Source organism: Temnothorax nylanderi, unplaced genomic scaffold (assembly GCF_030848795.1).
Source record: "Temnothorax nylanderi isolate EJ_2023f unplaced genomic scaffold, tnyl_v1.0 TNYL_tig0051_pilon, whole genome shotgun sequence".
Lineage (NCBI taxonomy): Eukaryota > Metazoa > Arthropoda > Insecta > Hymenoptera > Formicidae > Temnothorax > Temnothorax nylanderi.
The window spans coordinates 334,428-359,382 of NW_027249113.1; the positions used below are offsets into that span (position 1 = coordinate 334,428).

At 35.3% G+C, this 24,955-nt stretch overlaps 4 protein-coding genes and 1 pseudogene across 5 annotated transcripts in view; 2 read left to right on the forward strand and 3 right to left on the reverse strand.

Moving 5' to 3' along the window:
• The window catches only part of LOC139772522 (SUN domain-containing ossification factor), a 39,067-nt gene extending 35,905 nt beyond the window's left edge, over positions 1–3,162 (reverse strand). The window contains exons 1-3 of the mRNA XM_071706251.1: positions 2,823–3,162; positions 1,960–2,155; positions 1,576–1,691 (exon numbers count right to left, since the gene is read on the reverse strand). Of these exons, the coding sequence (XP_071562352.1) occupies positions 1,576–1,691; positions 1,960–2,155; positions 2,823–2,881 (371 nt within the window). The 5' untranslated portion in view covers positions 2,882–3,162. The remainder of the gene's footprint in view (positions 1–1,575; positions 1,692–1,959; positions 2,156–2,822) is intronic.
• A 206-nt stretch (positions 3,163–3,368) lies between these two features.
• LOC139772521 (serine/threonine-protein kinase ATR) lies at positions 3,369–16,633 on the forward strand. Of its 2 annotated transcripts, none has more exons than XM_071706249.1 (41): positions 3,369–3,720; positions 4,050–4,180; positions 4,501–4,703; positions 4,775–4,945; positions 5,057–5,208; positions 5,298–5,447; positions 5,541–5,739; positions 5,829–5,968; positions 6,041–6,612; positions 6,691–6,861; positions 6,928–7,413; positions 7,521–7,698; positions 7,792–8,037; positions 8,127–8,243; positions 8,396–8,521; positions 8,601–8,848; positions 8,921–9,139; positions 9,218–9,389; positions 9,465–9,591; positions 9,676–9,800; positions 9,889–10,049; positions 10,120–10,280; positions 10,360–10,550; positions 10,632–10,716; positions 10,820–10,965; positions 11,045–11,161; positions 11,245–11,384; positions 11,461–11,685; positions 11,767–12,027; positions 12,099–12,324; positions 12,643–12,827; positions 12,906–13,096; positions 13,185–13,357; positions 13,447–13,590; positions 13,707–13,864; positions 13,947–14,178; positions 14,254–14,392; positions 14,473–14,587; positions 14,682–14,835; positions 15,068–15,304; positions 15,380–16,633. In XM_071706249.1, exons 2-41 carry the CDS (start codon positions 4,137–4,139, stop codon positions 15,560–15,562), a joined length of 7,470 nt encoding a protein of 2,489 aa, XP_071562350.1. In that variant the 5' UTR covers positions 3,369–3,720; positions 4,050–4,136; the 3' UTR covers positions 15,563–16,633. The 2 variants fall into 2 exon arrangements, with proteins under 2 accessions (XP_071562350.1, XP_071562351.1); XM_071706250.1 differs by lacking the exon at positions 3,369–3,720 and adding an exon at positions 3,787–3,954.
• LOC139772528 (odorant receptor 13a-like) lies at positions 15,866–18,247 on the reverse strand (annotated as a pseudogene).
• Positions 18,248–18,527: 280 nt separating this feature from the next.
• Positions 18,528–20,983, reverse strand: Bap55 (Brahma associated protein 55kD). Its single transcript, XM_071706270.1, has 6 exons — positions 20,809–20,983; positions 20,294–20,643; positions 19,873–20,202; positions 19,544–19,795; positions 19,268–19,465; positions 18,528–19,192 (listed from the first exon to the last, which is right to left on the reverse strand). The coding sequence occupies exons 2-6, from the start codon at positions 20,618–20,620 to the stop codon at positions 18,977–18,979; spliced, it is 1,323 nt and encodes a 440-aa protein (XP_071562371.1). The 5' UTR covers positions 20,621–20,643; positions 20,809–20,983; the 3' UTR covers positions 18,528–18,976.
• A 1,026-nt stretch (positions 20,984–22,009) lies between these two features.
• Positions 22,010–24,936, forward strand: LOC139772534 (uncharacterized). The gene is made up of 4 exons (XM_071706278.1): positions 22,010–22,259; positions 22,770–22,927; positions 23,016–23,217; positions 23,463–24,936. The coding sequence occupies exons 1-4, from the start codon at positions 22,182–22,184 to the stop codon at positions 23,502–23,504; spliced, it is 480 nt and encodes a 159-aa protein (XP_071562379.1). The 5' UTR covers positions 22,010–22,181; the 3' UTR covers positions 23,505–24,936.
• Positions 24,937–24,955: the final 19 nt, after the last annotated feature.

The window sequence follows — 24,955 nt, forward strand, 5'->3', positions numbered from 1 at the left end:
GAAAAACTCGTGATAATACAAGTTCTCGAAAAATCTGCTCCAATCACAAAAAAATAAAAGAAACCGACGAATAAGACACATGCAATAAAATTGATTTGCACTTTATGCAGAAAAGCCTGGGAAATATTCCCGGCACTTATATCGCCTGGCATTTCCACTCTACATTTTCATGCATCATAATTTGCAAGTACATATATAGACTGTCGCGAAATATGCATATGATGTTGCATATGCATCATGTATATTTTGCAGAACGTAGCGCAGACAACAGCACAGGAGAACAACAAAACTTTTTTTTTGTATTCAAGACAATTTCTTTTTATTTAAAGATACTAATCATATATTTTATTCACGTTTCGCAAAAAAGTAATTTTTCAACGTATAATGTGGAATATTGCAGAATAAAATAAAAAAAAGTAAATATTATTCAGTCACTGAGGATAAAATCAAAAGCATAAAAGAATATTCTACAATTTTAAGATACAGGTCGACTGATAGTCTCTTTAATGCCAGCATAAATATTAAATAGTATATTTGACTTACAAAGATCTGCTACAAAAAAAAGAGAAGAGGAAACTCTTAATAATGTAAACATTCACAGTTTTATTTTCTTTATATAAAAATATTCTCATATAAAAAGCTAAACTTGTTTAAAATTGAAATGTTATTATCATCCTGCATTATTATATCATTTTATTTTAACATCCAAAAATCGAAATTTAAGAAAGAACTTTGCCAAGATCTTGATCTCTTAACTTTCGTTGTGATCTCAAACGGATAAAACTCTTTATAGCAAATTTATGTTAACGATTGCGAAAGAAGTAACTTCTACAACTTTGATATCTTAATTATCTTAATATTTTTAAAAATATATAAAACATTTATACTGTATTTATGCGCGATAATGAATTTATTGTCAAGCGCAAATAGTTTAAAATAATAAAGAGAAATATTTTACATATCAAATAATAAAATAATTTATATGTAACATAAATTACTGCATCTACAGTTTATATCCCTACAAGTTTATATCGATTATAAATAAGAATAATAATAACAGCCTTATTTTTTTTCACACAGTATTGGTCAGTTTATATCTCTTCGTTGTACTCGCTAAATTTCTGTAATTATTCGTAGCGCAGGTCTTGCTGTGACCAACAGAAATTAATTAGTTACAACTAATGACACAACAATTTTAAAGATTAACAACTTCATACAAATAATTATAAAAATATCTGCAAGAAATATATATGTATTCTTTTGTTATAAATTTTTAATTGTTATGAAAGCTTCCGTAATTTATTTCATTATTCGGTAAACTCTCGCGAGTTAAATTTTATCGAGGATTTGGTTCGTTTTAACTCGTATTGTTAAACAGAATATTGCAATGTTAAACTTTCAACGTTTTTATCGAAGAATTCCGTTTTGAAAATCTATACAAAGAGCGTGTGTGTATTTTTCTTCGCAAACAACCGAAAATATTTTTGCTTCTCTTCCTTGATGAAATCAATACGAATCTGCTATTTGAAAGTGCTGGTTTATTAAAAAATAAAGTGACTATGTGCACAAACTCACCCTTGAGAAAGATTAGGCTGTTGCGAGAGACTTTCGGCTAAAATATCCATATTCTTTTTCTCCTCTGCATCATCATTAGTAATTGTCTCGAAACTAGCAGAAACTGTAGCTTCTTGCTGTAATATAACGAAAAAAACATATAAAACAAACCATATACGCAAGTAGAAAATGTAGAAAAGATTTATTTAAACATTCTTACATGTATATATACCATTATAATACATATAATAATGCATTATTACATATATTATAATAATGATATACATATTATGTATTATTATATTCTCACAATATGAGAAAAATACACTTTTAACATTATATATTCATATAGTAAATATCCTTCTTATATTTTTTACAAGCTGAAAAATTGTGTAATGGTTCTACCTGGCCATGTAGATTCTGATTAGTCTTCAATGCTCCAGTTTCAGCATCCAGTATAGACGAAGACTCAAAACTTTCATGACCTTCGTAATTGAGCGTAACATTACTGTAAGCCCCGTAAGTCTCATTCTTCTCAGAATCGAAAAAAGAATCTTTGGTTTGCGCGTTCTCCGAAGCTACTATTAAAAACAGAAGTCCGCTGCAACAAAAAGAAATTGCCTTATTGTCCAGTGTTAAGTAACATCGCGTCAGTGTTGCATAAGCAAGAGTATAAGCAATTATCTCTTACAAAAGTTTCATAAAAAGATTAGTTACAGTTCTTCGCACATTGACAAACAATCCTGTCAAGTTTTGCAAGATTTTCTGAAGAACCTCACTGTCTACTAAAATTCAATTTAACAATTGTAACAGAAATTTAATTCGACATTCAATGTTCAAGTTGCTGTTTTAACATTCACTTAAAAAATCGCATCCGGTGACGAATAAGATTTAAATACAACGTTGTCAGAATAATCAAAAAGATAAAAAAAAAACATTCTACATAAATTATACTTAATTCTGTCTCACCGCGTTAATCTTTTCGAAAATCTACTCCAAAAATATTCCCAGACAAGTGGGTCGCGCGATATCCACGAATACTCCAGCGGTTCGCAAAAGCTTTGAACTTGCTCCATTCAGAGATGTAAACTGGAGAAGGAAGCTTGCGCAAGACATCGCTTTCGCATTCCCGAATACGACCGTGAACGAGATCGCTCGTCGTGACTTGTATACTCGATCGAATCGTTACGTTCGAATGGATCGGCGCGGCGCGGCGCAGCGCGGCGCGGCACGGCACGGCGCGATGCCTTATCGGTCTCAGGCCTTACCTGGACACCGTCGATATCAGGAGCAGCGCCCAGTACACGCAGAGCACGCGGGGCCTCATCCTCTCCTTTTACGGGGCGCCGGCGTTATTGTCCGCCGCATTAGGAACGGCTTTTTATCTCGCACTCGTCGTCGCGATGCCCCTCTTGAACGCGCGGGCACGGGCGTACGGGTATATCGCAACGACGACGAACGGCGACGAGCGACGTCGACGACAGCGGCACCACCACCATCACCGCGATCACGTCTGCCACACCACCACCACCACCACCACTACCGTCACCAACCGTCGCCGCGAAAATCTGACATGGTGTATTATCGAAAAGCTTCCGGCGCCGACGGGCGCCGAGAGCGGGATCGCCAGTCGCCTATCCGGGGTAGGGGGGACGGGGAACGGGGCGCTCGAGAGGAATTTCAATGGGCCGGGAACGCGACGCGGGACGCGCGGGACCGTCGCGAGTCGTTATCGGCGCGCGTGCAAGCCCTCGCGCGAGAAAAACATTACGAACGGCACACACACACACACGCACGCACGCACGTACGCACGCCCGCGCGAGAAACACCCCACGTCGTGACTAGACGGAAACAGCTGATCGCGCCTGCGCGTGCGCGCCGCGCGCGCCATTGCCGAGGGTGCTGCTCCCTCCCGCACCTTCGGCACTTCGAAACGATACGACTATTGGCGGCGGTAGCCAAACCTATTTCCGCATGAGTTTCGGGACGCGCGGCGAAAAACTCTCTCGTTGACAAACAAGTAAAAAGTACGAAACAATTGAAATACCGTTCGCGCCATTCGCGGTACTCGTGGTAGTCAGCTGTAGTTCGGAGTTAAAAAAAAAAAAACTTTGGGATATTTAACGTGCCGTCAACCATTGGACCACGCAGTTCGGAGTCTGCACGGTGAGTGGTTATTTGTTGAAGCTGCGTGTTAAATGTTTAAAAAGATAATACGTATAAATTTCGTCTTCCATCAGTGCGTCTATTCGTTTAAATTTTTCTGCAAAATTAAATTCCATCATTACGTGAAATACGTTTTATATTTCCACGGTGCGCAGTGCGTAACACGACTTGACGAGATTTTAAATAAACGCGGAAGGTTTCGTCACAAATTAATTTGTTTACTTGACAACTTGTGTGCGTAAAAGAATATTTTTTAATCAAGAAGAATAAAGAATTTACAGTTGATATGAAGTTCCGTGGAAAAATTTATGGATTTTTTGTCTCGACAGAACCAAAAGTGGAAACGAGAGAAAGGAGAAATCCTTTGATCTAAGGCTACACGTTACATTCCGTTTATTTACCATTTGTACGCAACAATGGAAACGAATGAAGATTCGGCAACTCCTCAAGATAATAAAACGTAAGTATAAGTTTCTGCTACAAATATATCAATATACCGTTCCAATTAAGGACAAAACTGCATCTGTCAGGCAATCAACTATACGTACCTGCTATACGATTGAAACATAAAGCATAACAGTATCTGGAAAATAATAATTTTATGTGTAATGATTTATAATATTCTTGTAACTTTGTCATTATAAAATATCTCACAAAAAATGTATGTGTGCCAAACTAACTTACCAATTTCAAAGGTTAACAAATTATTTTGTACATTCTTGTCGCAAGATGATGTGATAGACACTAGTGTATTTTAACAACAGATATTTCCCGTTGTAGGATATCTGTAGCACACTCAGTATGGAAGTACATCAACAATCCAATAATAGCGATATTCTCCGATTTGGAGAATCCTTCGACGGAACAGATGCTCTGCTCCCTTCTGGAATCTTTATTGAAGAGATCCTCTACTTTAACTACTGTATTAGTTCCATCGTTTACTAATGGTTCGGCGGATGTCACTTTACAGCAACAATATACAGGTAGCGTATTTATTGGTGCAATATTGTTGAAACTTGCACTTGATAACATATCGTCACCTGTGTGTTTTCAGGATTTACAACCTGGTTATTTGGCACGCTGTTCTATTTGGTCTGTAAACCATCGAGCGATGTGGTGCTTTCAAATAGCATTGAAGTACAAGCTTGTATGCTCAGAATATTATCAAGGCATCACATGCCAATGTTTCAGACCATTACTTCAGAGTACCTGAGTATACTTGATGGTACGTAATAATAGATTAACAATGGATCAAACATAATAGTAAATATAATAAGGTAAAAACATGATTAAATATATTTTTTACTGACAACAAGCCATTACATTTTCTTTATAGAAATGTCCGAGTTTTATGGAGGTGCCACAGAAGAGATGACTCTATCAAAGTTTCATACAGAAAAGGATGTTATAGAAAATTTGGACTTGACACCATTTCCTGCAAAAATTAAATTGTCAAATGTACCATTGATTCAAACATCTCTGTTAAAGGTTTTTGTTTTTCTAATTCACAGATTTTCTAATTAAAAGTTTCTAACGACACTCATTGATTTCAATAACGATGATATTTGTATTGGCAGATAATTGCAAAAACTAGCGTTTCAGTTTGGGATGAAGTAGAGTTATGGGATAGAATTATGACAATCCTGGTCAATTCTCCTCCAAATTTGAAAATTGAAGCGTTACAACTATTCACAGAAATAATAGAGAACTTTACTGTTAATGATAATGTAAGTATTGAAATTTAGTAATATAAGTGATTGAAGTTTAAATAAAGTTTGTATTAATATATCTTAAGATATATTCTATTTGAATCTTTTTAGAAATGTACGAGCATAATTACGTATAGCATAGAAATAGTGAAGAGTCTTCCAGCTTGGATTAATGCGGGTCAATTACCCATACACATGTTGTCTCAATTTGCAGAGACATTGAAACGATTGATACAAGCATCACATGTTTCTTCTAATGTAACAGATTTGTGTTTCCAAGTGATTGATTTTATAGCTTCCGAATTTGTTAGTGAGTATTTTTTTATTTTATTTTAATTTATACACATATTCTTCTTAAATACATTTGTATAAATTGTATAAATCATATTCTCTTTCCAGCATACGATGTAAAAATTGAACCGATAAAGAAACTAGAAGAAACGGCGTGTTGTAAAATTAAACAATATTTAATTGTAGAACCACGGTCCTGTACCCCTTCAGAAAGTAAAAAACTGTTGACTTACTTCGTACATTGCCCAGTATGTAATATCTTGTTTTTTATTTAAAAATTACCTATTATTTATATATTTAATAATTTGTATTTATTTTAGACTGTTATCGAGATTCTTGTCCAATTTGTTTTTATCGATATTCGACGGGCTATTGAACCAGATAAAATTATTCTCGCAACAGAAATCAGCGAGCCATGGAAATTATTAACAAACGAATTAATGAATCTTATAGAAGTTGAAAAATTCACAGAAGTGTTACATATTATTAAGGCCCAATCCTCACTGCAGTTGTGGCTAGAGAAAGAGAAGATTCAAGTTAAACTATATGAAAACGAATTAAATACTGTATTAAGGATTCTCATACAAAACCTAAATTCTGATAAATGTCAGAATGAGCAGATTATCTTTCAAATTTTAATGTATTTAATGGCTCACAATGAATCGAATAAAGTTCTACTGCAATCAATATTGGCATTGCCATTTACACAAGATTTCAAAGGATCTATGGACATCAGCCAAAAAATGGTGCAAAGAGCAAAATCTCTTGATGTTAAAACAATGTCGGAGTGCCTTGAAATCTTATGCATACATGGCAAAGGAAAGGAAAGATTAAAATTACTACGCACATGTATATTGAATGCTGAAATGCAAATAGCTGTTGCAGCAGTGTCGTAAGTGTTCTTATATTTTGTCCTGCGTTTTTAAATGGCATGTACTTATATTAATCGTAAAATTATATTGAAATATAGACACAGTGTGCTATTATTGAATGATGCAAACATAAAATTAGAAGATGTTTGCCAATATATTTTAAACACTGCCTTATCTTCGACGAAAGTGGAAATACACGAAGCTCTTGCAAACGTCTTGGGTCAAGTAGCCTGTGTCTCGTCAGGAAAAGGAAGAATTATTTTATTAAGGTATTTTTTTAGTATATATGTTTATATTCATGAAATTATGGAATAACTAATAACACATATCTTTAGTAAATCGTTGGATAACAAAAAGTGGAGGATACATTGTGAATGCTGTACAGATAATAAGACAAAAGACGTCAAATCCAACATGCATCTGCCAAGAGCTTACGCTCATATTTTTAATACATACTTCGAACTACTCTCTTCAACTAACGTTTCCATACGTTTGCATATCTCGAAAAGTATTCTTTCTTTTTCAAATCATATAAAATCATTTAACTCGAATGAGGTAACGAAGAAATGGCTTTCTTACATACATGATGAGAATATTGAGATTCGATTGAATATTGCGTCAATAATTGGGCAATTATTAAGTAATAAGATCGCTATGTTCGAAAGTAACGATGAACGTTTATCGGATACTATACCAGATGATTTAGACGAGTATGTTGAGCTAGTAATTAACGTTATAGCCAATACGCTTATGACTGCATTGAACACCTCCAATCATTCCTTACATGATACGTTACTTGAGACTGCAAAAAATTTCGTATGGTAAGATATGGAGAATTTAGTAGCACAGCTATTTATTTAATTTACGAAAATATTGAGTTTTTTATTAATTAACTGACTAATTAATGTAACAATTGTAACAATTTTAGTGTTCCATTACATATAACAGAAAGAAGGATGTTGGATGTATTTTTAATTACAATAACACATCCAAATTCGTCACACGCAGCTGTGGCAGTTGCCACAGCTGCATATCGGGATGTTGCTGACTTTCTAAATGTTTCTCCAAAAGCTTTATACATTCGATATCGAAAGGACACCTTGAAAGTAATTATTGTATATAATTATATGTATATACACATATATAGATTGTTGTGTACAAATTATGATATCTCTTTGCGTTATCAATTTATTTTGCAGCTTCTAATGAAACGTGCTGTTAGCAATTATATAAGTGTCTCATATAATATGGCAACTACAGTACATCGCGTTGCTAAATGTATAGGCTATGAAGGATCACGTCAATTACTGTACAAAGATGGTCATTATGCGGTCTGCTTTCTGATCGCCATTATCATTGAAGTGCCAGATGCAAATGCACTCTTAGACGATTTAGCCAAATTGATACACATGGACATAAAGCAAATGCTTCAAGAATATTTTCCAGTATGTGAAATTATGTGTTTAATGATTTAACTGTGTTGATATAATATAATTTGGACTGTATACTGTATATTTCTCTTTCTTCTTTTTAGTACATTTGCAGTTATGCGTTCTTAGAAACGCGTCTCCAAATAACTACAGGGTGTTTGAACCTTGTGACAAGAATAACAGAAACTAGTCTTGCAGTTCTTACAAAACAGTCCTTTATGGTAAGAAATTTCAGTTTTTGTTAAATTTTCTTTACTTGTTTTATAACGTGAGAAATATGATGAAATGTGTTAGAAACACACACATACATATATTGTGTATATATATATATATATATATATGTATGTATAAAATTTTTTTTATAATTTTGCAGGAAATTTTTGAAGAACTTATGTTAAATTTTTATGAATCGCCTGAAAAAATAATAGGCTTATTAGAAATCATCTCAGAATATGATACTAATCAGGAGAGAGGAAAGTTTCGTACGCAAGAACAAGTTGTAAGTGCCTTAATAATTATATTATAATTGATCAGTGCACAATGTTGCAATGTTGTATGCATTATATATATGCACACAGGTGTCCTATTTGAATCAACGATTACATGGTATATTGGTGAATTTTGATATAAAACTCGGCCCCAAATCAGATGAATTTACACAGCAATCTGCACTTGCTTCACTGACCGTTTTAATTCGTTACATGGGCGCTACTTACTTAACTCCGCTTAGATATAAAATTTTAGCCACGTTACGAACCTCGCTTGGATTTAAAAGACCAGGCTTCTCGCGCTTGGCTTGTGATGCGTGGGATGCATTTATTAACAAGTATGTCAAAGAAATATCAAGCAAAATGCTAATTATATTCTGAAGTGATGATTCTCAAAAATTTGTTTTCAGCATAGCTATTGAAGAATTAGGATCGCTGTTTCCAACAATATGCGTATCGTTAATACCACTGCAAAAAATGTTTCCAGAAAAAGTCAATGATATGTTAGAGTTTCTCATTGTTCAAAATAGTGGACATAATAGCCACATTTCAGAATTATTTTTTATAGATGACATGAAAGCTCCCACTCACATATCTGATATAGTTAAAGCATATATTTTACAAGCAAGGTAAACCTATATTTAATGTACACTTAACTTGTGTATTTTACAATTTTTTGTGTATTTTATAAAAATCTTCAATTTTAGACCTGAGGGATTTAATGCTAATTTAAAATTGTGGTTGAAACGCATTACTCACGAAACTGATGAAGTGCGAATTAGAGCTCTGAAATATTTGCAAACGTTTTTGGAGGAGCACCGTAGTGAGCTTAACAAAATGATATTAAGCGACACCGATGTCCATCCATTAATCGTTGAAGTACGTTTATAATTATTACATATACAAATGCATTACGCATGTATATTATATATTTACTGTATCCATATGTTTTAGCTATTAGATACTCTGCTGATTGGATGTCAAGATAAAGATGAATCTATCCGTTTATGTTATGGGGAATGTCTCGGAGAATTAGGAGCTATCGAACCGAGTCTTCTTCCGCGAAGAATTATTTCTAGAGGTATTAGGTTTTATATTTTTATCATAATAAATATGATGATTCTTATCTCTTTCTAAATTCGTTAAAACAATTTTTATGTTATAGAGGATAGTAAATTTATATCAGACATGAATGAAGAGTTTGCGTGTGCACTACTTTCCGAACATGTGCGGGCTTTTCAACTGCAAAAAAACAGCCAAAGTATGGATTGTTTTTCACTTGCTATACAGGTGTGAAATCCCACATACATATTATACACATGCATTTGCAATAAAAAAAATATATAATTCTGTTTATCAATATGATATTATTTTCTAGGAAATATTGAAAGCATATGATATTTCTCCGCAAGGTCGAAATAGTGAATTATGGAATAATTTACCACCCAACACGCAACAGATTATTATCCCCTTTCTGACATCACATTACAAGATAGCGACTGTTAGTGACGATGATGAATTCCCGCATCCTATTTACGGGTAACCTTTATATGAAATTTCAAACTACTATTACATTACATTGATCGAAAACTGATACAAAAATTTATAGTTCTGAAGCAGGTTCTTCAGTTGAAAACTGGGCTTATAACTGGCTGTGCAGTATGTCTAATGCTGTGCATGATACAATGCTCAATAATGTATTACAGGCATGCAAATTGGCATTTAAACGAGATATAAAAACATTAATATTTTGTCTACCGTACATTGTGTGTAAGTTGAAGCGTTCGATATGTCTATTAAATCTATTTAAACCATTTTAATATATACATGTATATGTTGCATCCATTAGCACACATAATCACAAATAACGGAGAAGAACATGTTAAGATTAGAGAAGAAATGTTAGCCGTGATCAATGTTAGACAGAAATCGGTATTAGATCCTGAACTTCTGCGTCATCGACCACTTAGATATGGACAGACTGTAAAGACTGATGAGAAGAGAATCTCGGAAGAAACTAGACGTACACGCTGTTCACAAGTTAGCACAAGTTTTTTTAATAATTTTATTTGACGTTAAGTTTTAATATTAGTGTTAACTGTTTTTATATGATTGGAACAGGTAATCTTCTGTGTATTGGATCATTTGCAAAGGTGGCTCAAAGAACGAAGATTGTTTCAAGATGATAGATACGAAGCGATAAAAAGTTTGTAATAAAATGTGTCTATTTTATCATGTACATACTATTAATTTATATGATTTGTATAGATCAGATATGATATGATTAATTGTTTTGTTAATATTTCCAGAATTCTGCGCTAGACTAGACAGTCTGGTAATAGCAGAAGGTTGTTACCAATCACGGGAATACCACCGTGCATTGATATATTTAGAGCAACATATGGCATCCAGTAATAAGGGTTTATCAGAGTTAACAGAAGGAGGTTTACTTGCCGTATGTAACGATTCATGCTTTAACATGGTGTATATGACACATTTCTTCTTGTTTCACAATGTAGATCTATCTATTGCAGAAAATTTATGCACAACTCGATGAGCCTGACGGAGTATCTGGTATTTTGGCGACTCAAGATCAATCCCCTACCTTGCAACAGTTGGTTTTAGCTCACGAAGTCAATGGACAGCTTCAGGTACTGTTAAACAAATTAGACAATTTTAATTAAAGCTGTAATTTTACTTAGTCAAATTACATCTTGAATACGAATTCGATTAGGACGCGGCTACGTGTTACGAGAGACTCATGCAGACAAAAGACTCAAAGCATACGTATTTGCAAGGTATGATTCAATGCTACCTTGGCTTAGATCAACCGTTCACTGCCAAACACATTACGGAGGGTCTGTTGAGTAACAGGTAATATTTTACAGTACGAATAAATGTACATATAGTTAAGTTATTTGTAAACTGGAACATTTTTTCGATATGACAGGCCAGAATTAGAGCCTCTCATAACGGAACGTGAGCTTTTTTGGAGACTTTCTCACTTCTCTCGATTTGAAGAGTCCTCGCAAAAAAATATAAAACACGTATTACTAGATGATCTCATAAAGGGAATAAAACCAGATTTGCTCTCGTTAAAGAAGAATTTAGTATCATTATTAGAAGACGCTTCTCGACCCGGAGCTTATCAACAGAGTTACTCGTACATTATGAAGTAAGTATTAATAATTTATATTCTCTTTAAATTGAAATGTATTTGTTAGATGTAGCATGTAAAATGAGATGTCATTTTCAGATTACATATATTGAATGAATTTGATAAAGCAACTTCAATGATGTTGAACAATGCAGAAGGACTTCCAACGATGCTGGGAGAATGGGAAAAACGTGGACAATTATTGAGAGCATCTCGCGGTGTAGAATTTGTCCTGAGTATGCGCAGAGCTACTTTAGATCTAGCTGTACAATTACAGCGAAAAACTCAAGATACAGAAAATGTAATGCTCAAGCAAGAAATTGGCAAAATCTGGTTGAAGAGCGCCAAAATTGCTAGAAAGTACGTACGATATACGATATACTCCTTTCATATTTCTGGTAATTTCTGTGTTAAATGAGTTGTTCCATTAGGACTGGCTTGCACCAACAAGCGTATATGCATATTTTATCGGCCAGTGATACGTGTCCACCACAACCATTATACATAGAACAAGCTCAATTGTATTGGCAGAAGGGTTGCCAGGAAGATGCTTTTACCACTTTAAATCGTTGTTTTTCAAATTGTTTTCAACCAGCGCAATATTACAAACAATTATCCTTAGGAAATTGTAACGAAGAAAGAAGACACTTTGCAAAGGTTTGTTTGGAGTACAGGTCGTTGATGTGGTGTGTCCCCAAAAATACCACTCGCGTCTCTGCGAGTATGTGGCCAATTCAACTCTTGGTTAGATCGGCCGACGAGAGCAATGAGTATTTTTGCCAAATTTGTTTATACCTATATTTAGTCGACGCAGCTAGGCGTTCACGAGAAAGCGCGTTTGCCCGTGCACGGCTAATTATTGTGGTGGCGGGCTGCCGTCTTGGTAGGGGCACACCACAGTCTGTAATGCTAAAAGATAAAATTCATTGACTGTCAGAAAGTAACATCGTTATTTCATATCTACACTTCTTTCAGGCAAAGCTCCTTTTTGCAAAATACAACGATGAAACTCTTAACGTCGATACAGATGGTTGTATCTTTAACTATAAAGAAGCGATCGATGTATGGAGAGGTTGGGAAAAAAGTTGGGTGTCGTGTGCTCAGTATTATGATACTGTTGTTGAGAGAATGTCTGAAGATGACAAAGATAGAAATAGACGGTAGGTTTGTGTTTCTATACAATTTTGTTCACGATATGATTGAAGTTATAACAAAATTTACGTGTTTATACAATCAAGAGACATGCAAATACACATGATGAATTTTTATGGTAAATCGCTTCAATATGGCTGCAAGTATATTCATCATTCGATGCCTAAGATGTTGACCATCTGGTTGGATACAGCTTCTCGTGCTACAATCACTTCCGATCCGCCAGATATTATTAAACTTCGCCAAGATCGGCTGTCAAAGATGACTCAAATCATGGGTATCTATTTGAACCAAATCAAAGAAAAAGATTTATGACTAAATTTATTTATACTATTAAAGAATACGAATTGTTTTCCACATTTCAGAGGTCTACCATCATAGATTACCGACGTTTATGTGGCTGACAGCATTCAGCCAACTTATATCGAGGATTTGTCATCCATCTCCGCAAGTCCAAAGTACTCTTCGCGCGATTTTAGTGAAATTGATTTCAGCGTACCCACAACATTGCTTATGGATGATGGCATCAGTTTTTAATGTATATTTTATTAATAATATATACAATATTTGTTATATCATTTATATTATTGATAGAAATATAATAAAACACTTTTTACTTTGTTGTAGTCTTCGTATCCGGCGCGTCAAAAACGATCTCAAGAGATCTTAAATCACCCACAGTTGAAAACCTCGGACATGTCTAAACTTATTAAAGATTTCCACAGACTTTGGGAAAGACTGATTGAATTGTCTAATAAATCGATACCAGAAGTAAGTTATTCAATTGTTCAAATATCAGCAAAACTAATTATAATGGAAGAATACGTGTAATGTACCAAGAATTGAAGAATAATACATGTAATAACATTTTTCTCATTTTGTAATAGGGAACGCTAAATACCACTGTGAGTTATTTGTCAAAAAATTTGCCAAGGTTGCTTGCAACTAAAGATTTCAGCTCGATCATGATGCCAACAACGAAATTCAGACAACTACATCTTCCACCTAAGAACGCTTCAGTTGAGAATCATAATCCATTCTTATGGTACATATTATATTTATTATTAAAACATTATTCTTTTTTCTCGTAACAGCACGATATATTTTATATTATACTTGTAATATAGGAGATGGGTACATATAACAAAGATAGAAGAAAACGTGGTAGTAATGCCGTCGCTTCAACGGCCGCGACGAATAGCGCTGAGGGGATCAGATGGCAAAGAATATCTCTTCATGTGTAAGCCGAAAGACGATTTACGCAAAGATTTCAGATTGATGGAATTTAATGATATCGTGAATAAGTATCTTCAAAATGATCCAGAATCACGACAAAGGAGGCTTTATATACGCACATACGTAAGTAAGGCTTGCCAGCGATACATTTTGTTCAGATTTGATTTCAATAAGTTATCAACTATCCTTGATTTGCAGAGCGTGGTGCCTTTAAACGAAGAATGCGGTTTAATAGAGTGGGTACCAAATCTGGTTGGTCTTCGACCTACTCTTATGAATCTATATAGAGAGAGAAGAATTGCACCTACAAATAAGGAATATAAAACGATGCTATGTGGTAAGCTATAATATGATTATTGAGAATGTTCAAAACATGTAAAAAAGAATTATTTTACCTCATTTCTATCTTCTCATTAGCATTAAGAGATCCATTAGAAAAGAAGAGGCAATTATTTGTGGAGAAGCTATTACCACGACATCCCCCTATATTCAGCGATTGGTTTCGCATCATGTTTCCTGATTCATATGGATGGTATGTGCCAATAAAATATACCTCATATATATTTTTTGGTAATTTTGTGTATGTACAGATATCAATTATCTAACTATTCTAACTTTTGAAAAAGGTATGAAGCTCGCACGGCATATATTAGGACTACTGCTGTCATGTCCATGGTGGGATACATACTTGGGCTTGGTGATCGCCATGGAGAAAATATATTGTTTGATTCTACATGCGGAGATTGCGTACATGTTGATTTCAACTGCTTGTTTAACAGGGTAAGTCTCATACTTAGCAGTTAGGTATTAGAAATTCGAAAAACGAATTTCAACTTAAAATTATAAAACATATATTTTACATGCACATATATCTAATATGCGCGCGCGCGCGCGCGCACACACACGCACACACACACACACACACACACACACACACACATCATGTAATTCTTGTTTCTTATTTTATTTATAACTTAACTATTTATCCTAATTAATGTACTGTAATTCTTAGGGCGAACTTTTTGATTGGCCTGAACGTGTACCATTTCGCTTGACACATAATATGGTAGATGCTATGGGTCCTTTAAAGATTGAAGGACCATTCAGACGCGCCTGCCAAATTACTATGCGAGTACTTCGGCAAGAATCGAGTACATTGATGAGCGTACTCACACCTTTTGTCTACGATCCACTTGTTAGTTGGAACAAAAATCAACCTGGTGACGCAGCTGAAAAAACAAATGAAAAGGTATAAGAAATATGTTCTTTCATATTAAATTATGGAAGAAAAGATATGAGAATAATCCATTTATTTTTGCTTTAGGCCGTAGAACATATAAAAAACATTGAGCAACGATTGAAAGGTTTGATGCGATATCCCGGAAGAAAGGCAGAAAATATTGCTTTACATCTTAGCGTCGAAGGGCAAACTAATCATTTAATTTTAGACGCGACAAATATAGATAATATGTGCCAAATGTATTTTGGTTGGGGGGCATATTTGTAACGAGTATTGCTGAAACAAAAGTATCCTGCATATATACTTCGTCCAATGAGAGATTGAGAATTGAGAGTGGTTCTGCGCATAGGTGGGCAAAGTGTGGAGAGCGTAGCGCGCTCGTATACGGCACGGCAGTGTGGAGGAGGGCTTTTTCTAGACCTTCCGTAGGGGGAGACCTGCGCGAGACGGACGAGTTTTCGTCCGATCTACTCTCAATCTCTCGTTGGACAGAGTATATGTATATTAATGGACAGTGATATACGAACCATACTGTTGCCGAAGCTTCTACACACAGTTTTCATGTTGTATTTTTTTTTCTTTTTAGTATTATATTACTTAATTACACATTTAATATTTTGTTCAGTTATAATTTAACAGTAGTTTAATCTGCGCCAAAACTGCGGAGCAACATGAAGTATGAAGCAGCTGTGCTCAACACCTAAAAATATTAGAATTAAAATATCTTTTCTATACATATATACTAGGAATTAGGAATTCCATAATTTTGATACACATTTTTTAATGCAAGAAGTAATAATTTCTTACTCCAGTAAAATTCTCCAGGTGCATTACATAGAATTTTCCAGCGGTTATTTTACTAGGTTTTTGACTACGCAATATGAGCAAATGTATCTCGGTTTTTAATAAAATTGGCAATTTATACCAAGCAATTGCGTACACAGTTTTGTAGATCATGGAACTCTATGATACAACATATAATACACGTATATGTATGTATATATGCCTGTCTGTATATGTCTTTTTTAAATGGAATACTACTTTTATTGTTACCTCATATATTAAAGCATCACCGGGCATACAAAAGAGCAGCAATTGAAAAAGTGCCATGATTAAATATGAGAGGTACTTAAACGACTTGGAGATTGTATTTGCAGTTATACCTGCACTCGCAACTTGGAAACCTACCAGACATATTATGAGACTACTAGCTAATGTTTGCAGAAATAACATTGGGCTGAAAACTGTTTCCATATAATCACAAAACCTAGGTGCAAAATCGTAACATTTTACTTCATATATTATCATATACGTTACAATAAACATGTACGTTTAATTGTTTAAAATTATTACCAGAGAATCGTATAATGATATTTAATAATGTCTATCACATGCAATTTAATTTTTTGCATATTTTCTGCAATGCATGCATGTTGTACCTAAACAAAAAACTTGATATGTTTACATAATTGTCAAATATATTAATTTATAATAATATGACAATATATAAAAGGGTTCTGAAGTAAATACTAACGTTAATTTCAGTATCAATATTTTTTATCTTCCTTTGAAGTACTTTGAAATGGCCACATGTGTGAAACAATGCTGTTGCAATTAAAGTATCAGTTCCCAGGATAACAAGGCCACACAAGCTTGTCGCTACCACTTGTGAGAGAAAAATAATCTACGTAAACGGGAATACATACAAATATTATCACACCAACAATTTCAACAAGCCCCTAAAAATAAGACCTTTACCTCGTACATCGGAAAATTATAATAAGATTCTGGATATAAAGCTAAAAACGGAAAATGTCTTGTACTATTATCGTTAGGGCCTTTGATCGAAGCAACAAATATCTCAATCATAGGTAGACTGAAGAAGAACATTAAAGAATTACAAATCAAAAATAAATATCCTTTAGTATATGAATGTCCTTTCTTCACATATCTGCAAGTAAATAACATGATGTAATATATATGTATCTGTAGACGCACTTGTGTATTTGTAGTTTGGAAAATTATTTACGCCGTATATACATCCGCGTGTTTATTCGAAATACACGTTGTCATTATATCCCAGTAATCCGTTAACATGTATCGTATAAAAGGATCCATTTTTCTTCTATTGCTTATCCAAACTAGCGATTTTAATAAGGCAAGTAAAATAGTGAGCAATACTGAACTATAAAAACAAATAAAATAGAATTATCTATAAATCTTTCTTAAAGCGAGCAGTCAAATTGTAATACAACATTTATAGTCCGCTATGTCATCAGTAATGGGCAATTGTGAATACATACCTCGTTTCCAATACGGTAGACAGATCTTCCCAATTCTCATAAATTTGAATTCCTTGCGGTATAACAATAGTAATCATACACATACAACACACAATATATCTCACGATACTCGTTGGATAAAGGCCAACAAACTTCAAAACCTTTTTATTAATAAATACGTAATAATTGATATCCATATTACTTTCATCGGAAAGGATATACAAAGTTTTGGAAGATATGAACGCGCGGACACGAACTTTATATATCGGATCTGTTAGTTAATATTGATAGGAACCATATTAGAGAGATCTACGAACAAATATTATTAATTTTTCGATGTTGGAAGCCGTATTATCGTTCTTGCGCAGTTAGTATTCTATATATTTTTAATTAAGTTTTCTAGTTTATTTTACACAAGCAATTAGCAGACGTTACTGATCACTACTGAGTCCCAATTAGTGAATTCTACTGTATTTAAGATCTATCTAAAGACAAAATTTGAAATGTAGACTTTATAACTACCCTTCCGTAGCTCATTAATGTTTCATTCTTAATGATAGCTAATTTGCTACGGCCAACGTCTTTCATTATTGGAGACACAAAGACAAACTATTTAAGACCTTTTCTTCAGTTTGTGTCTTTACTTATGCAGCTTGCTACTTTCCCGGTTATCCACTAATAAGGCATTTGAAGAGACAGGTGGTTTTCTTTGTACTCTACCTTATACTTATTTATTTCCATACAAAATACATGTATGTGTCACAAAGGATAATTATACACCCTTCACCCTTCCGGGGGGTGAACGTATATATACTCCGTTTCGCTTTCAACGACATTTACTGTAAGTGGGGTCGGACACTCACGATTCCAACGTGACGCATGTAACACTACTTGGCAGTGAAACGAGACCGAGGACATTGTGCAAATGCGAGGATGTGCGAAGTCGAAGAGACAACAAACAACAAATTTATTTCCATGACATCTGCTATGGCATGTGAGTTCTTTTATAAAAAAATCTTATTACAATTTACAAAATTTTTCGTCGTTTATGCGCGCAACACATATCGGTAATAAATAAAGATCAATTTTCCTATGTCATCTGCTTATAATATAACTTGAAACAATGTAGTATAAATGTCATTTACAGGCAGAATACGCTTATACATATATACTAGCAGATGTTCAATTCAATAACGTCACGAGTATATTATCATGATACAACATTATAAAAAGATTTTATTTTAAAAAGTGCTCTATGCATCATAATTTGCATTTAAATGATACATAATATCGCAGATGTAGAGTTTCACGTTTCAAAAAACTTGTACTCACTCTCTGTGCGATGTTTATACAAACACTGACACTAATACGATGGAACCATACGAAGTGCTATCGCGTTTTAAGGACATTTTCTTTCTACTTGACTTTTTCCACTCTCTTCGTATTCCTGACTGGAGATCCACATTTGTTGGAAAGTGCCAATCGACGCCAGTATCGAGCCGCCGATCCATGCTCCAAATCTTCTTTCCGCGCATCCGTTCGCGCTAATCAGTTTAAGACGCATGCTGGAGGGTATTCTCATAGACAAATCTCTATTCAAACGTTCCGGAAATCCCTGCGAAAATGTATAGTACTCTGTCAGTATAAGAGATGGTTCGTTTAGCTAATTTTCTATCTGTTAAAATTCTACCTGAATAAACGAGTTGCCACCAGTTACTACGACGCTTCCATACAACGCCGGTCGTACATCAACGTCGCACATGCCAACACTGGTTGTGACGATATGCCCTACTCCTAACATAGTATTGCCGACCATACCTCCACGCATTTGTACTATACTGGGATCAAATAACGCCTCCGGTATTCGAAATCTTTCACTTCCAAAGTCCTTGAAATAATTTTCTTGCGATTATCTTGTTCCCAGAGATTTGTACGGCATCATAGAACCATTGTATAAAATGTATACCTGATGATATCCAGTCGGGAATTCGTATTGAACTGCAGGAATTGTAGAGACGATCTTCTCGTCAAACGGCGTTTCCGATATCTGAAGAACTGTGGCTTGGAAATCTTGGATCACCTTTTTCACCATGTAATTATGCCAGGACTTGGTAACCTCGGGTAAACCTTTCTTCTTAATCCACCGTGGCTTATCGTGATCTTTAACTACCTCTTTGCTGCCCACCATATATGGAGGTGACAAGTCAATGTCGTTATCCTGCATTTGTTTAAAATAGATAAGACAGGATAAGTTTGAAAAATATACGCTGATGAACATGCGTAATACTTGCATACCTGCAAGAACTGTCTGCACTGCATACTTATGTAATCTCCGCCAAGGGGCGATTTACCAATGGCCTGTGTCAATACAAATCCGTCTTGTACAGGCACCGCGGATGTATGCGTGGCGCCGCTATCAACGACGATACCGGTTGCTCTGCCATTGGCGAACGCGGCCAAAACTGCGTTCTTCACGAGAAAATAAGCTGGTACGTTGTACTTTTCGAACATCAGCTCGGTTAACTTTTCTCTCTTGCTGCGCACGTTCCACGGCGATTCGGAAAATAGTACAGGGTGATATTCGGCGTCGGACTGAATTATTTTCGAATACGTGTAATCTAAGACCTAGCAAACAAATGTATGGCCAAGATTTCAATATGAAGAATCAGATACATACGTACGAGTCTTAAAATTGCATAAAATACCGTTCATTCACCTTCTCGAAATGATCCCAATCTTCAATCATGCCGTCTTTCATATAACTCGCAACCTCCATATTCTTCCTTGGAACATGGAGAATTGTGGTGTCGATGTAATACTTGGTCCCATTTTGCGTGATATTGCTGTCGGGCTTCTTATCATCGATGTCCATGGGTTCGACCTTGTTGGCCGTGCCATTGGCGTCCTCTCCTATCCCGACAACAGCCGGGATTTCTGCCTTCGGGGTATCCTCCTGAGCATAGCCCACTCTCAAAGAATGGTGACCCAAGTCAAAGACTAATGCTCCTATCTCGTCTCCGCCGTACAGCATACCGCCAGACATGTTGGAGAAATTGTGTTGGGTTCCTTTAAGAATAATACTTACAAATATAAGCGACGTATCATATGCAATATGTTCGTAACAATCATCTCGAACAGCTCATGATGCCCAATAACAGCATGCAAATGTTGCGTGGCAATGTAGTGATAATATACCGTTAAATATGTTATCGTGTCTCCGTGAGCACTCACCTAATCTTTGTGACTTCCTTACCAAAAAAAACTCAATAAAACGGCAAGAATATTTTGTCTACTTGACAGCTACATGAACATTCAGTTTTGTGACCTTGCAGCTTACGTATAATCATAACCTCAACTGGGCAAGACGCTTCCGAAACCGCCGTCCGGCGCCGACCATAGACATATAAATATAAATAGACCGGGTATGTGATATATCGATTGTTCGCGACATCACTGCGCAAACGCGAATGAGGGAAAAGAAGTCGATAGTTATTTCTCTCTCTCTCTCTCTCTCTCTCTCTCTCTCTCTCTCTCTCTCTCTCTCTCTCTCTCTCTCTCTCTCTCTCTCTCTCTCTCTCTCTCTCTCTCTCTCTCTCTCTCTCTCTCTCTCTCTCTCTCTCTCTCTCTCTCTCTCTCTCTCTCTCTCTTTTTCTCTCTCTTTTTTATTTATTTTAGGCTTTTTGACCATTGGCGACGCAAAGATTGATTACGCCCTAATTGGTATTTATTTATATTTAATATTTTATATAAATTTGTTACCGACAAAAATTTTTATTCTCCAAAATCGACAAAGTTATCAAGATAACGTAATCAGCTAAGAGATGGCACTATCTGCAATTTCAATCTTTAAAACTTCAAGCCTATAATTTTAAACCGTTTTTAAAAATCAACAAACTATGAAATATGATACAGAAACCTTCGCGCCGCACTGCACCGCAATATTTAATTTCTTATTATTTTAACACATCAAATAATCATTTGTATATAATCATTAACGATCATAAAATGACTCGGATATCAAGTTTTCACTCGCAAGTTTTCGTAAGTTGCTTTTGTCGGGACAACGAGGCGAGTAAACATTAACGTTGACGTGTATAAAATATGATTCCAATATTTCACAATTATAAATTGAAAATAAAAAGAACCACATGTGTTTACAAAGATATCTCGTTTATTTTAACATTCTCTTTAAACATACGACATATTATTCCTGTCGCTCATCAATCGTCATTATGGCTGGATTCGGGGAGCGCGCTATTAGCGCTATTTGCTTAGTCTATCCTTGGGTCCGTTTTACACCTGATGAGCGATAAAGATAGAACGATGCAATAGCGCTAATAGCGCGCTCCCCGAACGCAGCCTATGTCATTATGATGATTAATAAGGAAAACCGTGACAATAATGCCTATCGGATTTCCCATGTGCCTGTGCCTCGCGACGCGACGCGCATCCGATAGCCGGATAGCGGGTGGCGATAACGACGGGGATAACCCGATAACGGCCGCGACCGAATTGCGCCGCTGCTCCGCGCTCATTTGTGAGATGTCCGTCGTCAGGCCGTCCGCGGTTTCTTCTTCTGACGCGGCGAGGAAGCGTAGGCGAGAATGTGGAGGCTGGACACCTACGAGCTCACGCACCCCGAGTCGCTGTCAGAGCACCAGCTCCGCGAGATCTTGAAGAGCGTAAGTCGTCGCGGAGGTTAGGCGCGTGTTTACAAACTCCTCTCGGCTCGTCCGTCGGCTTTACTTCGCTTTCCTATCACGTCCGCTTTTATTACGGAATAATTCACGTGTATGTAGCAGTCATTATTTATCTGAATTTTTTGGGGCATCGAGATGTTCGTGCGAACGACGCAAGTTTAGGTTAAACGTCATCCAAGATATACAGGGTGGCGCACGTAAAACCGGCCGCAAACGCAAAATACAATTACAAAGAAGTATTTGAGATAGCCACTCTGTACTTTGTGTATAATTTTATGAATTATATTTCACATATAAATTTATAAACCAAGATGACATGCTCTAAATTATCAGCGAAACGAAAGAAACAGTAGTCGTATGTGCTAAGCGTTATTAATTAGTGATTATTTGTTACAAGTCATAATTTAAGAAATTTCCCATTGTACGTTTGTATTGTTTTAGGCACACTCGGCATATTCTTGATTACATCTCTATGTCTTTTTTTCTTTACAGAGTTGCATCGAGATCTTCAAGTTTGAGAAACTATGTAGAAGCGAGCTGTTGGAAATGTATAAACGAGTTGCAATGCCTTTACCTCAGCGGCAGCGTGAAAATGCCAAGAGCTCGAGTACAGGTGATATGATACAAGAAATGTCTGTTATAGCTGAAAGGTAAGTTATTTATTAATTAATATAATACTTTGTTATTAACGGAATACATATTTTTACTGTAATAACATCAAATTTGTTTTTCTTCCAGTGATGACGATACGTACAGCTTAGCTGCAGGCTTGAACAGTGGAAACAAGAGGATATCTCAAACGTCTCATCCTCAGACAGATAAACTGAAACCCCTTAACGATCAGAAACCAATGAATAAGAAGATTCGATTATGTTCTATGCCGAAAGTGGAAGCTGGATACAATGGAATTTGCAAACGCAGCTGCGAGGAACAGAGCGAGGTATACATATCGTAATTTTCTGTAATTTAGATAAGTCTAGATAAGGTAAGACTAGATAAGAGCCAAGGTTTTTTATTCTACAGATAAGATTCTAAAATGAGATTTTCTATTCTATGAATAAATCTGTAGAATGAAATATTTACCAACAAACTGTTTATTTCTATCGAGAAGTGATATTTTGTAAGATTTGTACAATTGTAATTTGTAAGTGAATAACAGCGGATATATATATTTGAATCTTTCAGGAATCATTAATGAAAAAACGTCAGAAGATCACGTGGCCATAAACAACAAGAGGAAAATATGCTCCGTTTTTTTTTTTATTTGTTACTAGGAATTTAATTTTAAATAGTAGTATGCTAATGCAATTCTATATCATATGGTTGAACTTGCAATGTTTGGCCAGTATGAAAATCATATGTGAAGATTGCTTGCCAATCTTGTTAATAAGATATTCTTGTGAATCTATTTAACGCGTTGGATTATGCCGATTTAAACAGATTGATAGAGATATTAATGCTTCTAATAACTCTATCATGTTTTTTAATTATTTTAATATTCGAGTAATATAAAATAATAATGTGATGATTCTGTGGGTAGGTCTGAATATTTTATGTATATTTTGTATACACTGCACAAAGAAAACGCAGATTATTATTATTAGATACGACTACTAAATTTGGCAGCTGACAATATACAGAGTGTCATTAAATTCGCGCCCACTATTTACACAGCGATGTTCCCTATCAAAAATTGAAAAGTCCTGAGCCATTTTTTTCTATAATGCTTAGTAAAATACTGATTATTGAGTAAAGTCCATCCAACCAGCACTTTCTTTTAGCTGGCCGTACGTCAGTGAGCAGCGCGCCTGGTAGCATGAGTGAGCGCACACTACCAGGCGCGCGGCTCACTGACGTATCGGTCGGCTAAAGAACGGCGCTGAGTGGATTGACTTTACTCAATAATTACTATTTTACTAAGCATTTATAGAAAAAAATGACTCTGGACTTTTCGACTTAATTTTTGATAAGAAATATCGCTGTGTAAATAGTGGGCGCGAATTTGATGACACCCTGTATACAAAAAATCTTACGTATATTATATTTAATGTATGTATCGTTGCATCGATTTATGATTTTTTAAAATTGATAATCAAACCGACAATTGTACATACATGACATAAATTCCGAGTTAGACATTCAATCAACAGTATTTGAAGATAAACGAATCGACAGAGGCGTGCGTTAATTAAGATGATTTTATTTTCTTGCGAAAATGTAGAAATATAAACAGTATTAGAGAACGATGAATTTACTTAAAACGATTATCTGTTTGTAATACGTAATATCGAACGCTTGTTATTCACGTCGTATGCAGTGCTCACATTATCGCGAAATGAAGATATCGATGGCATTTGTAAATTCAGAATTTACATGCACGTATTATGTTATGTCTGCTCTTCGTAGCTGTATTTTATACTTTCTGCACTGAAAATGAAATAGGTGTTTAATTAAACGTTGAAGAGAAAGGAGAAAGAATTCAGCTATAAAGAACAAACTTATTGCACCGATTGTGCGACGAGATGTGTGCTGCTTGAGATCTACGTGTACACGACGTTTTTATGTGTGCGAAGTTTATCGATAAGATGTAGATTACTCATTCATATCTAAATAAATGATCTTAATTGTTTTAACATTGAATAAAGTATCAGTGCGGACATATCAAAATCATTTATTTA